The sequence below is a fragment of the Periophthalmus magnuspinnatus genome, chromosome 14 (assembly GCF_009829125.3).
Source record: "Periophthalmus magnuspinnatus isolate fPerMag1 chromosome 14, fPerMag1.2.pri, whole genome shotgun sequence".
NCBI classification, from domain to species: Eukaryota; Metazoa; Chordata; class Actinopteri; order Gobiiformes; family Gobiidae; genus Periophthalmus; species Periophthalmus magnuspinnatus.
Genome location: NC_047139.1, coordinates 10,814,093 through 10,828,975, shown reverse-complemented (window position 1 = coordinate 10,828,975; position 14,883 = coordinate 10,814,093). Strand labels below are relative to the sequence as shown.

The 14,883-nt window shown below is 37.3% G+C and overlaps 1 protein-coding gene across 1 annotated transcript in view; it reads left to right on the top strand.

Moving 5' to 3' along the window:
* klf8 (Kruppel-like factor 8) overlaps window positions 1-14,663 on the top strand; it is a 38,414-nt gene extending 23,751 nt beyond the window's left edge. Inside the window, exons 3-7 of the mRNA XM_033978394.2 lie at window positions 1,347-1,601; window positions 2,250-2,484; window positions 3,360-3,456; window positions 6,795-6,934; window positions 8,033-14,663. Coding sequence (XP_033834285.2) covers window positions 1,347-1,601; window positions 2,250-2,484; window positions 3,360-3,456; window positions 6,795-6,934; window positions 8,033-8,214 — 909 coding nt within the window. The 3' untranslated portion in view covers window positions 8,215-14,663. The remainder of the gene's footprint in view (window positions 1-1,346; window positions 1,602-2,249; window positions 2,485-3,359; window positions 3,457-6,794; window positions 6,935-8,032) is intronic.
* The last annotated feature ends 220 nt before the right edge of the window (window positions 14,664-14,883 follow it).

Genomic DNA, 14,883 nt, shown 5'->3' with positions numbered 1-14,883 from the left:
AGCCCTTGTCTCCATGGAAACTGGAGCCATCAGCTGATCCAAGCACACAGCCTTTGTTTGGAGTCACACCCTGAACCGGGACTACGCCAAGCATGCAGACTCTACTCAAAGAGATCAGGAGTCACACCCACAACCTCCTTGCTCAGAGGCAGGAGATGGGCTAACCACTCTGCCACAGTAACAAAGGGAAGACATGCACCGCCACATCAGGGAGATCAGGAGTCTAACCCACAACCTCCTTACTGAGAGGCAGAAGACAGGCTAACCACTCTGCCACAGTAACACAGGGACTTAGTGTTTATTATATTAAACACACACCAAATACATAAATATACAGTAAGCAGCATAGATTTGAGAGCTCCCAGTGCGGCCTGTACCAGTGAGGTCTTGTTGCCGTCCACACAGCAGCCATTGTTAGTAGTTTTTTTTTTTTCTTTCTGGCCTCTGTTGCGGCAGTTTGGTTGGACCCGAGCCAAAGACTAGGCTGAGTATTCACAAAGTTCATGAGCAGATTCAAAGTGCGCCCACCCTCGTCGTGTGTACATTTTTTATCATTGCATTTTAACGACAAAAGTGGTACATAACACATTTTTTGTTGGTAATGTTAGTACTAAATAGTTTTTAATACATTATTGTATTATTATACACATATTGAAATCTAGAACAGAATATGTTTTCATCAGGACTAAAGTGGACTCAAGAACCAAACGCCCAGGACCAAACCTGAACAAGTGTGAACACAGCTTTTAGATAAGTAATTATAACCACTTTAGTCCTAGTGTGATGACCTGGTTTAGTCCTGAGTTGTTAGGATTTCTTGAGTAAGTCCTTTGTTTGTTAGTCATTGTTTTATTTTCCTTTTTTTCCTATTAGTAATTATGTTAAAAGGCTATTGTTTTTCTGCAGTGGTATTTGGTCTTTAAATGTGAAAAACAGACCTAGTTAATTTCAAATGGTTTGCAGTGGTCCAAAGTTGTTTTTCTCACTTAACTTTTGCATTCTGAGCATCCTAATTCAAAGCAGTAAGTTTATGAGCTGAACTCTCAACTCTCAGAGACCAGAGCGGAGTGCCATCATGGTAAAGCTAATGGCATCTAGCATGCTAAGATGAACTTCCTGATAAACTGACAATAAAATGCTTGGTAATTAAATGCAGACTATACACAACAGACTTATTTTGACCTCAGGATAGAATATATCAGTACTGGGGAAAAGTTTGCTCAAATACATGGGTAATAAAATCAGATACCGGGCCTTGAATGACATCTAATTGTACTATTGTAATTGTAACTAAGGTCAAATATGTACTTTTTTATCATCTAATTCGACTCACTCTCTCCTCCCAGACGCCGTTCAGCTCAGTGCCCACAGAACTGCAGATAAAGTTGGAGCCTCTCGTTTTAAAAGCCGAGTCGGTGGATTCTGTACCTGAAATCCAGACCGTGGACCAGACGGAGCCCGTGGACCTGTCCCTGAACAAGCCACGCTCGCCCCTCCCCGCATCCACCTCAAGCCCCGCCCTCAACCCCGTGCCCTCCATCACACAGCCAGGTCTGACCGCCACGCCCGTCCCAGCCAACGTGCAGTCAATAGGGTCCATGGTGAGTCTTTGGAATTGTATGGACTTTTTTTTTCCCCCTGTTATACTGTTGTCCCTTCATCAAAAACATACCTGGAGTTATCTTTTTGCTTCATTTACGCATGTCACATCAACCATTAATTCAAAGCACTCAAAAATGCTCACCTACCTTGTCCATGTGTGAATATAGTTTTTGTTGTGGTTGGTGGTAGTTGGAGGGGCCGATTGCTCAGATTGGCAGCCTCGTTTCTGCCACCTCAGGGTAGCTGTGACAAAAAATGCGCTTGCTATCATCAAAGAATCCACACCAATTGATTAATTTATAATGTTTTTGTTATTTAACTGTACACAAGGTGAGCTTACAAAAGCTCACATTTAAAATTAAAGTCTTGAAGCTGCCTCAGTGTTTTCACCGACTTTTGAAGTTAATCTTGCTTCAGATTTGACAGTCTAGGGACCATTGCTGACCACATGACGCATTGTGGGAAATATAAAACAATTGCATTGTGGGAAATATTGATTATAGGGTGGACATTTGAACACATGCCATGGACTTATAACTGAACTAGTCCTTCTAGGATGAAACACTTTGAAACTCCCCAGCTGTAATAATATTTCTTCTTATTTATTTACCTTTTATTTCTCTTCCCTAACTCTCCCTCGTCTCTAGGTCCTGTCGCCGGGATCCATCTTGGCCACACAGGGGGCAGGGGGGCAGCAGATCCTCCATGTGATCCATACCATCCCGTCCGTGAGCATGCCCAGTAAGGTGGGCCAGCTGCAGACCATCCCCGTGGTGGTCCAGTCTCTCCCCGTGGTCTACACCGCCATGCCCTCTGACGGGGTGGCGACTGCAGCCATAACCGTGCCTCTGATCGGCAGTGACGGCAGGGCAGAGGGCTCAGGTGAGGAGAGAAGGAGGGGCAATTTATAACCTGGCTATTTAGGACCTATAGCATTTTCAAAGATAAATATAGTATAGCATAAAACTATGGTTTAATTAAAGCTGTGGCAAGCCTCAAATGTAAATGTGAACAATTAGGAATTATTTATTTATTATTATTTTATTATTAAAAGGCACATTTATTTGTGTCTAATAAGGTTCATGAAAATAGACAAGACAAGATATTGTATTTGAAAAAGGCTCACTGTACAATAGAAAAAAATTGTTTTACTAGTCAACTACTCAGTTATGTAAATAGTCTTGTATTTGTGTTTAATCAGATCATTTTAATTGACTATAACTCCTTAAGTTAGGAGCCACCCATAAACCTCCACTGTTGTACTGTACATAGTCTAAGAAAACAGCTTTGGCTAAACTAATAAACTTTATCTAAAAAACAGGGATGCACCAATCCAGCTTGATACCAATATTGATACTGTGTGTCTGCCAATATCTGATATTAACCGATATCAGTGTGAGGATTGAAAATGTATATTTATTTTCCTCAAAACATAGTTAACTTATTACAAAATTGATCCAACAGTTATTATCCTGCACGTGGACAGCTTTGTATTACTTAAAGTTCAAACATCCGTCAGTAAAGAGCCTCATTACCTTCAGTTAAAGGTCCAAACAGGATGTATCAGCTGAAGCGACATAATGGAACTGATGACCGATCCGACAAGTTTTCTTGGATCGGTACCAATATTTAATACTAGTTTAGTTAAATACCTACTAAAAAAAGCTTCTTGGTGTGGTTATGTATTGTCCTGTTCTGTCACCTTATTGGCTCCATATCAGTGCATTCACACCTGACTCTCTGCTGTTGTCCCTCAGTCCGTATTAAACCCGGTTCGACGTCTCCAGAGATCCACAGCGACAGTGATGCAGAGAGTGAGTCCTGTGCAGTCATCAGCCAGAGCATTGACCCCAGGTACCTGCTCCTCTGTACTCCATAGAACCATACAGTCACATCTAATTGAATAATGCACCATAGACTCTTTTATGTTTAGTGCTGAGTTTGGTACAAAACAGTTTAAGTGCACTTTTCATTCACTCCGCCGTCGCACTGTGGTGGTGAGCTGTAAAGTTTCCCTGCTATAAATAAGCATCATAATCTTATATAGAGCTCTCAGTCTTTTCATTCATTCAAGATTTGATAGAATGTTATTGATCGCACAATAGAGATTCGCTTGCATTCAGCTTATATTTATTTTAAACATATTAAAAGCGCTGTACCTGATTTTTGCCGTAAAACAGAACATTTCATTTTAAACGGTTTGCACTGGTCTGACTTCATTCCTCACTTTATGCATTCAGAGCATCCTAATTTATAAGTTTAGAAATGCTATTCACAACTTCCAGAAGCCAGAGGGTGGAGCTTGCCGTCACAGTAACTCTAACAACAACTAGCATGATAAGCGCGGACATCCTGATTACTGGACAAAAACGTTTTATAATTAGATGCGAACTTTACACAGTGGATATATTTTGACCTCAGGAGCTGCTTATACAATATATTTGTACTGGGACAAGACATACTCCACATAATGGTTATTCATAAATGTTTAATTACTCACGATTAATCAGACCAGTTGTTGTGGCCCAACCCAACTACACTTTTGAATAACTGGCTGCCGATCTGAAGGAGCATTTTCACAATATATTTACTGAGGCACATTTGTCATGACAATACACTCACAGCCTCTGCAAAAGTCCTGCAAATGCTTGGGTCTCCTTTGAGATCGTAGGCGACAGGCTGAAGCAGTGCCACGCTAATGCACAGTGGGGGATTGTGGGTAATGTGGTCTTTTTGGAAGTGTGACTCATTACATTAGAGCTGAGCTGGTGTGACTGGACTCTTATATAACTGAACTGAACAGAATGTGATGGTTTAAGGAAACCAGCTTATACTTAAATCTTAAAAGGTCCAATATACAGTACAGCCACAATTGTCCTGTCTTCATGGAGATGTCATTTACCTGAATGTTTCACAGTATGGCATTAAACCATGGAAACAAGCAGTTGAAGCCATCTGGCCAAGTTATAATGAAATAAATGCCAGAATAGATAATTGTTGCCATAGAGTTGTCAACTAAAGCAATGACATCTCCATGGAGAAATCGGTGTGATATTTCAATATGTATGAAACTGTGTCAAAATAAAATGATTAAAGCTCCACATTTCTGGTGGAGAGTCTGTCAATTGCTTGTCGCTATGGAGATGTTATTGCTTTGTCTGGAACGTTCCACGGTATGGCATTGAGCTTATCTATCTGGCATTTAGTTCATTATAACTTCGCTAGGGTATGTCAGCTGCTTGTTTCCATGGAAAAAGGTGTTTAATTCCATACTGTGGAACATTCCAGAGGCAATAACATCTCCGTAGTGACAAGCAATTGACAATCATTAACTGTTTTTTGACATAGTTTGAGTAGTAAATTAAGGATTATTACTATACTATTACTAAATACTATTATATTTTAGTATTACTTTGACTTCTTGATGTCTTAAATTGTAATTAATTAAACGATGGATAAGTTTAATGCTATAGTGTGGAACATTCCAGACAAAGCGATAACAACTCCATCCGATCTTTGCATTTTGACACAGTTTGAGTAGTACACCAAGATGAATTAATTCTATTTTAGTCTTAATTTGACTTGCTCTTGCTCTTAAATTATATATTAAAATGCCACACACATTTTAATGACATTTCTAATATTTTGCAGCCTTCATTTAAACCATAAATGACCACTAGAGTGTTCTCAATTAGACGCCATGTAACATTTTCCACATAAAACAAGTCGGTACAGTGGAGGAGGTGGTGCGTTCGTGTGGAGAATTGTTATTAAGCCTGTGCCACACCCAATGGGCGAGGCAGCTGTAACCGTTCACCGGGAGTGTCCTCGGTGGGGCAAAGCATCATGGGATATCTGCGTGTGTGTGTGTGTGTGTGTGTGTGGGTGGGAGGGAGGGAGAGAAAGAGAAACAGAGAGAGAGGGACTGGGCAGGGCGGTAAACAAGATTACGTAATGCACCAGGCTGTCACTCACACCACCATAGAAACGAAGGGAAAGATGGTGCAGTGGGTGGTGCTTTCAATTTAACACAAGGCTAAATAATAATAATTACAATAATAATTTTCTACTGGTTTGGTTTTCAAATGGCATCACAACAACAACTAGAGTTTTTTTTTTTGTGTTTTTTTTTATGATGGTTAAAATATTAGTGGTTTTCAATTCTCAAATGTGATGATGTCATAATCCCAGATGGGGGCAACAGATTTCCCTATGGATTACACTGTGTTTTGCCATGAAATATCTAAAAGGCAAATTCACAAATGCTTAACTCGGTTGTCTATATCAGTGACTAAGCCCATTAACTTATTGTATTACAACACAAATCAGCATTTTTAACAACATTCATTTCAGCTGCCCCACATCTGTAATAAATAGTATTGGTCTATTGAATGTTATGATCATCCCAACAATTAAAAAAATGAATTTACAGTTTGATAGCGAGAAGGTGGTTTCAGATGACATTATACCCTACTTTAGAGATGTAATTGAGATGGGGACAGGCACATTTATTCAGATGTTTAATGCAGAATTTTTGTGTGGTTGAATAAATATTGTAGGATTATAAGGATAATAATGGATCTTATCACTGATGTAAATGATCAGATTCAACATTTGTGCATTTTATTTTAGGGGTATTTGTTATAAAAGTATCTTAAGAAAGGCTGGAGTACTGGCATATTTCTGTTCTAATCATTTAGTCAGTTGTAAAAACATCATCATTTAAAATATACTTGTTAAAAAACTAGAGTCACTATTTGAAGGCTGTGAGTGATATCGTGTGATAAATTCTGCCTCTTAGTGGACGAAGCTAAAAGTACAACACTAGTTCAGAAATGTGCTGCTGGAGTTTAAGGCCTCGCTGCATCTTGGTCAAATAGAAATTGCAATTAATTTGCAACAGTTAATAAATAAATAAACTACAGTTATTTAGATTATATAATCTAAAAACATTCTGTGTTCATGGAGTTTTATTATGAACTCAAATAGATTTTAAACCTTTTCAAACATTTTAAAATGTATGATTATTATTTTATCAGATTGTAATGCTCCTGGATGTGTGTACAAATGTTTTAATTTGTAACTAAACAGTATATACAAAATGGAAAAAATGTTATTTTACACACATAAAATGATTGACTTTTTATGTATGTCTTGTATCTAAACTCTTCTGTGTGTTTTGTTTTTTTTAGTGCTGTGATCGACCTGGACCAGCTGGACCCAGACTCTCCAGACGTGAAGCGGCGCAGGATCCACATGTGTGACTACGAGGGCTGCCGAAAAGTCTACACCAAGAGCTCACACCTCAAGGCCCATCGGAGGATACACACAGGTCAGGAACTAGGGAGGATAAGGAAAATACTACATGTATTATACATCAGTTTAAAGTTGCACTATGTGACTTCTGCGTCTATCCATACAGATATTATTGCTCTGTCTGGAATGTCTCCATGAAGAAGTTTAATGCCATAGATTAATCTGGAACATTCCAGGTAAAGCAATAACATCTCCAAGGAGACAAGCAGCTGGTGGATCTTCCACCAAAAAAGTTACATAACGTGCCTTTAATTACATATAGCAGAAAGGGAGGCGGTATTGTTCCTATAGTCTTCCACTGTATGGCAAACAACCTGTTTATCTCCATTGAGAATGTTCTGAAGTACATCTTTCTATTTCTATAGAAGCATGCATTTGACGTGTCACCTCCCAGAACATTTTATGGTATTTCTTCAAGTTGGTTGAGATTTAAACTCTTTCTAAGATGCCAAGAAAAAGGAGGACACAAGAAATATCAGTTTTATTTATACATTTTATTGAATATGTAGACATGGGGAGAACATGCAAACTCCACTCAAAACGACCCATTTGGTCCAGGGATATAATGTAGCCCTTTCGTCTCACAGCTATAATTCCAGTTCCAGATGGTGATCCCTTGACCACCCATCTGTGGACAGTTTGCTTGTCCTGCCTGTGTCTTGCTGGGTTTTTTGGTGGTTTTCTTAATCAACCTAGAAAATGCTCAATAAGATAATATTTAGCTAGTAGTCTGGACCAAGCCTAGGTCAAGATCTCCAGGGGGTAACTTACTGCTGCTTTTCTGGGACAAAAAGTCTACCTTGCCCTTTAAACTAAACTCTTTTAGTCTGGGTTTAGCCTTGGTCTAGTTTTGTGTTGTAGAAAGTTCAGGACCCTGTGAGTTATGCAACTAAGAACTGCAAAGTGTTTCTTACAATATGAGAGAGACCTTTACTCTGACAATGTTTAAATCTAGTCTCAAAACTGTTCTGTTGAGTTTAACTGAAATGAACTGAAAAGATCAGCACTCTTCTTTTTTTAAATCAAATGTATAAATATTATTTCACTTCATTGGTCTTGAGTGTAATGAAACTTGCCTTGTTTGTATCTAACCCGTCCCTGTGTTGTCCTGCAGGAGAGAAGCCGTACCATTGCACATGGGAGGGCTGCACGTGGCGTTTCGCTCGCTCCGATGAACTCACGCGACACTTCCGTAAACACACAGGAATCAAACCGTTCAGGTGCACCGAATGTGACCGCTCCTTCTCCAGATCTGACCACCTGTCCCTGCACCGGCGACGCCACGTCATGATGTGAACTGTACCACCTTAAACCCTTCACAAACTCTACCCCCAAACCACACAACACTGCAAAAAATACAACTGTTAAAATGACTTGAATTCATACTTCTATTTATACTGTGCAGTTACATCGCTCTGAGGCTGTTCTGCATGTGTGTTTATGGAGGATTGTTCAGCAGTTACCATGGTGACAGAACACACACATAAGCAAACACAGCCGAATACGTTTTAAGATTATCTGAAAACTCAAAATGTATTTAAACAACACATTTTCAGGAGCCTGTGATCCATATGAGCATTCAAGGCCCTGTTTATGTGTTTGATTATCAACAAAAAAAGGTAGGAGTGACTAACTGAAAAACAGTTGGCTAATGCTAGCTAGCTTCTGATTGTAATGTAAACTGAGAGAGACGTGTTTAACTGTAAAACTCTGCTCTCCTGTTGTTCCAATTAAGTCAGTTCTTTATGGTCAGATTGTGTTAAAACAAAGCTCAGATTAAAGCTTCAGATAGAGCAGTGCTTCTAGTTAGCTTCACATCGAGGGAATTTTGATGGCATCAGCTGCAAATTATCAATAGGAATGTGATGTATAAAGGTACACTATGTAACTTTTCTGGTGAAGGGTATGCCACTTGGTTGTATCCATGGAGATGTTATCTTTTTGCCTGGAATGTTCCCAGTTCTGGCATTAGACATTTACTTCACTGCGGGTGTTTTTCAAAGTATTTTTTATGTGACACTCTGAAAAATATTTTTATTGAAAGTGGGTTTCAGTGGCATCTATTCACACATTTCTCCATGGAAATAGATAAGTTGAATGCTATACTGTGGAACATTCCAGGATTACAAGATTCCAAATTTTCCATGGAGACGAGCAGAAAGGTTACATAGTGCACTTTTTGATAGATGTGGTTGGATAAATATATGGATTTAGATGTAATTGGACATTTCTGAGGGAAAATATCATATAATTGAGCTACTAAACTGACTCCGCCTCCATCTGAAAGAATGACGTCACCATTTTGAGTAGGTTTGACTAGTTTGTACTGAATGACTTATTAGACCAAAGTGTACATACATTTTCAAGATATTTCAAGATATTTTAAGTTTTGGAAAGGGGGAAAGAAATTTGCACTCTCTAACCCCATTGGCAGAAATGAACAGACAAAACAAACAAAACGACTACAAGGCAGAATAGTGACCTCAACATTAAAAAAATCCTGTCAAATCTGCTGGTATAAAATAAATATTCAGAATTCAAGTCATTTTAACCGATCCAGATATGTATTTTTCCAGTGCATGTTGTTGGAGTCACTCATCTGGATCAGGACAAAAACATAAACCCACTTCTCTGCCAATGTGAATAATAAGTGTAAATGCAATTCAAATGTGTAGCTTTTAATCAAATATGTTTTCTAATGATGAATTCTTTTAAATATTTAAATATCTTGTACATTCGTTTTACTTTACTTCTCCCTAATGCTGTTATTTTATTCAAATCAGTATAACAATAATAAGTAATTCCCTGGGTTTCCTTAGATTAAAACAAAAAGAAAGTTGTTTTAATTCTAAGATGTAAGTTTCTTGCTTGTCTCTATGGGGATGTAGTACAGTACAGCATTAAACGTGTCTATCTTGCATTTATTCAGTCACAACTGTTTTATTGCAAACAAATAACTTGAAGCTGCTTGTTTACATGGAGATAGATCTGTTTAATGCAATACTGAAGCAAAGCAGCAACAGCAGAACACCAGAAAAACTACATCGTACACATTTCAATTTACTGAAATCTTTTATCGTCGTGATTTTCTGAAATTTGCAAGTTCTTATTTTTTGTTCAGATTTTTTAAAATGTTACAGAGCTGCACCTTTTAAATAAGCTCCATGTTTGAATTGCATTGAAAGCTTTTATGGCATTGGCAGGATCATGTTTTTGTCCCAAATCTCCTCCATTGTGGACTGGTCAAGACGGACAGCAGTGGACGACACCCTCATCTGCCCATTTTTAACAAAGGAACAATATTTTTAATACAAGTGAATGGGGACTATTGATGCCACCTCAGCTGCTTTACTCACCACAGCATTTTAAAACTGTTCTAAGCCCAATGATCAAGAGACATTTGGTATTTTCAAAAATGTTTTATCTGATGTTTGCTGTATTTTTAAAACCCACACATGTAAATATTAAAAATACTTTTAAGTGTCTTAACATGTATTTTTGTAGATTTTGTTTTTTAAAATATAGCTATGTGAAAGGTTACCCAATTGGTCAGGGCTCTGCAAAAACAAAAATACGCCAGTTAATACTGATGTTGTGGTTAGTTTTAAAATACATAAATTTATCTGCAGTTTTCTTACTTCACTGGTGCATCATTTTGCTTAAAATTTGGAAGAAAAAAAAAAATCAGGCCAAACTGTGACTATAGAGTCTAGAGTTAAACTATAGTCCAATTAAGATTCTTATTCACAGTTCACTGCATCTCATCAAGGATTATCTGACTGTATTATTAGTATTTTTTTCAATGGTGTCTATGATAAACCAGTATCTTTTGTATTTATAACGACCCAATTTCAGTACCATGTTTTCACCCAAAACCTTTAAATAAACGGCTACCAAATCAACAGGCCAAACTAGGCCGACTAAAATCAAAGTGGGTAAAAATCAAAGTGGATAATACTTTTCCAATTTCTGGTTCTGGAATTTCAAGATTTTTGCATTTTGTGGTTTTATTCCTGCAGCTGAAGTGACATCAAGAACTATTTTTGGAAATTTCTTTTGGAATTTTGAAGAATTTTAACTCAGACTTTTTCAAATTTTTTCCCTTAAAAGCTCCAACGCTGTGAACCCTTTCATTTATTTTCACACAGAACTGTTTATAACCATATTTTTAACAGTATTTTATCGTCGATTTGTGAAAAAAGCATTTATTTCCTGTTATTTTCTTTGTATTTAGTTGAGGCTGTGAAGTTTAGACTCTTGCAGGGACTAGATGCGTTTTTTTGAATGTTTGGTAAAATGTGTTTGTAATAATGGAGTGGATGCATGATATTGTGGTTTTAATGTTTTGATTTTTATTTTCTTTTAGACTTTGTTACGGGCACTTTTACCTCTTGCTCGTCGAGCCTTAATCACAAATTTAAATATCAAAATTTTAATAAAAGTGCAAAATAGGAACCACTGACAGACAACTCACAAATGCCATTGTTTCAATTTAATTTCTATCTTTGCCTTAAAACAACCTGTTTAAGGTGCCGCAAAGAGAATATATTTTAGTTTTTCCTTTATCTTTGTCCATTTCAGAGGGTTAGACATAAAGGAACTTTACACAGCATTCTTACTGTTTTCAAAAAGGTACTAAGTCTGCAGATAGAGGACACATACAAGTGTTCTCCGTATAGGACAGGCCAGGGCTGTGAAAGATCAGAACTCAGTGAGTGAACCTCCAGAATTCACTCACTGAGCTGCAGAGGCTGCACTAGCACTGATTCATGATTGGCTGCAGGTGCTGGGGTTTAGGTAGTGATGATGAAATTCAGAGAGTCCTTTAAAATTTTAAACCAACTGGATTCAGCAACACAAATGAGGGACTCGTGAGACTCATTCTGCTTTCTAATTGGATAATCATCTTGAACCAAAACGCAAAGTTATAACATTAACAACTTGGCCACCGTGGCCAGTATTTTTGTAATTAAGAATAAATCAGCTTTAGAAAATAACTATATTTAATTTGAATATTATATCTGTGGACACAGAGAGGTGATGTTTATGAAATGTAAAATATAAATCTTGCATAGCTATTGCTCCACCGTCAAATTACTAAAAGTTACTGCTACTTTTCAGTTTAAGTGGTATTTGTCTCCTTTACAGCGACATCTGGTGATGAAATTAGAGATTGTATTTTCAAAAGTTTGCTGCAGTTTTCCTTTATGTCATTTACATGGACGTATCATAGAATTTACACAATTTATTCTTTATGAGCCCCCATCCATTTTGTTCTGCTTGTCTGGGGCCGGGTTGAGCGCTGTTACAATTGTCATAAGGGGCTTCTGAACTGCTCCGACCCGTCCCCCTAGGACCTGTTTACCATGAGTGACTCTTATCAGGGGCACAAAGCCCTGACAACATAACTCCCAGGATCACTGGAGCATTGAAACCCCTCCACCATGTCAAAGTGGCGGTAAAAGGAGGGGATCTTTATGAACAATAGTCATAATTATGTAGCCTTTATAGTCATCTTAACATTAAATTGATACTCATTTTAATTAGTGAATGAATATACCTGTGCTAAACTACACAACGCCCAACATTGTTTGACGTTGTGGCTTTTTCATATAGTGGCATTTTGGTTTAACTGAATACATTTGATCATTTCTAATTTTACTCATTGTCTTTACAATTATCCATTGATGGGTACGATTTAAAGTAATCATACAATTTCATACCATGTTCAGTTAATAATGATTGAATCTGGTGCAACTGTGGAACCAAAATGGCCGCCGCTGTGTGTCGTCTGTCGGTGGCTCTGAGGTAAACCAGGCACTGTATAAATAGACACTCAGACTGACCCAGGATCAGCTCAGAGGGAAACAAATCTTTGTTATCTATTAAATCTATTAAGATGTTGGTAACTCTGTGTTGTAGTTTTGGAGACTTTCTGACCCCAAGACCCCCAAACTACGCAGATCTTCAACAGTGATTAATGCACTAAACCATATCCAACCTAAGACTAAGGCAGCGTTTACACTGCTGGGATGGTCCCGGCTTAGTCCAGTGTAGACTTTGTTTGGTTCTGTTATCTGGATTTAGTCCCAGTTCAATAAAATACCAATAAAGACTGTAATTGGATAAACACAAGATAAGTTTATTGCTATAGAAATAACAATAACATCTCCGTGGACACAAGCAATGTGCCAGAAAAGTTACATAGTACACCTTTAACTTTTGGTCTAATTGCAAGTATTTGTCAATGTAAGATAAAGCAACTCAGAAAAAAATACCTTCTTTACCAATTCTTCAATCAATTAATAAAAATGTATAACCATTTGTTCAGTTGTCCTTTAGGAGCTGATCCCAGGTCAGTTTAAATGCTTAAATTCAACACTCACTATCTGGACTGTTATCTTTTGCTTTCTATAATGGTAAAAAAAAAATTGAATAAAAATGCACCTACTGTTTATTAAAAGCACATAGAGATTTAACTCAAGGCTGTAGTCTCATCTTTAGGATGTCAAAACTTTACTTTTTTGACAAATGCAGACGATGGAGCGGGCTTCTTCTGACTGAAGCATGTTAACAGGGCCGCTTCAAAGCCAAACTGTAAAAATGAATTCAAATCAGTCACGAAATGTGGATGTAATTAAGAAAAAGAAAACTCCATAAAAAATATAATGGGAAAACATGACCATTTTTGCTGTTTTATTTTTTTTTAACATTCACAACAGGACATGCACATAGAGGACTAGTTTTTCCTCATTCTCAGTTTATGGACCGGCCTCATGTGAAGCTCAGGACCTCCAGAATTCACTCACTGAGCTGCAGAGGCTGCACTGGCATTAGTCTAGGTAGTGATGATTCAGATCTTTTAGGATTAAGGTGGATTTCAACAATGAAACTGGCAACCTAAATGCGAGGCTCGTGTGAAGTTCATTCTGCTTTCTGATTGGATAATACTCTAAATTCTACTGTGAGTAAATGTTACCAATATCATTTTTTTGGTCCACATTGTGTTAGCGATTACAGATGGGTTCAGTTTAGGAAATCTACTAAATCTATACAGTTTGTTTAATTCTTTTTGACTCATTGGACGCTCCTTTTAACTTAATATCTCCACATTTGGTGACTCTGCAAAAATGAATTGATTACATCCGTTTAATCAACTTAAATTCAGAAGTTGTTTTGAAAAGTCAACACTTACACAGCATCAAAACACGATTTAACAATTCAAAACAATATTCTGAATAAGTCTTTATGTTATTTGAACATTTTTACAGTGCATACCCATTTCCCATCAGCCCCTTCCTGCTTCCACATAAAAAGCACATCTTTCTATAGAGATATATGCATTTGAAGGCCAATTTTTCATTTTTGTAACCTGTCGATACGAAAAAATATTACAAATCCATGTACATATTTGTAAATACTGAAATCAGAGTAAATGTACGGTCGAGGTCTATTTTTAACGCTGACAAATGTGAAATTTTCATTCAAATTTTCCCTTTTAAAAGTGTTCATTGTGTTTTGGTTTATGAAATACTGAATAATAATAATAATAATAATAATTGGTTTGTAGTTTGATTCCTGTGTTGTGCAAAGCCGTGTTGCATGGAAAGTCTTTTCTGTGACGTGGGTGGAGCATGTCCCTAAGTTTCCCCTCAAAAAAAAAAAAAAAGATCATTACATTTTAACTTTTTATAAATTAAATAAGAGAACATGTTTTAAAACTGCTACGTTCTGCTGTGTTCAAAATCCACACAAATATATTTTCTTTTGATCAATTACAAAAAATAAATAAATAAAAGTCCAAATTTGTTTGCTATCCAGAATCATGCCCAGGGACACAAGGGCAATCAAGTTGTTAAGTGTGACGTCACTTTCGGGTCCAAGACAGGCAGAAATATGGCAAAATGAAAAAGAATAAATTAAAAAACTGAGATATAACAGCTCTGAAGTTTCCAGCTGGACCCA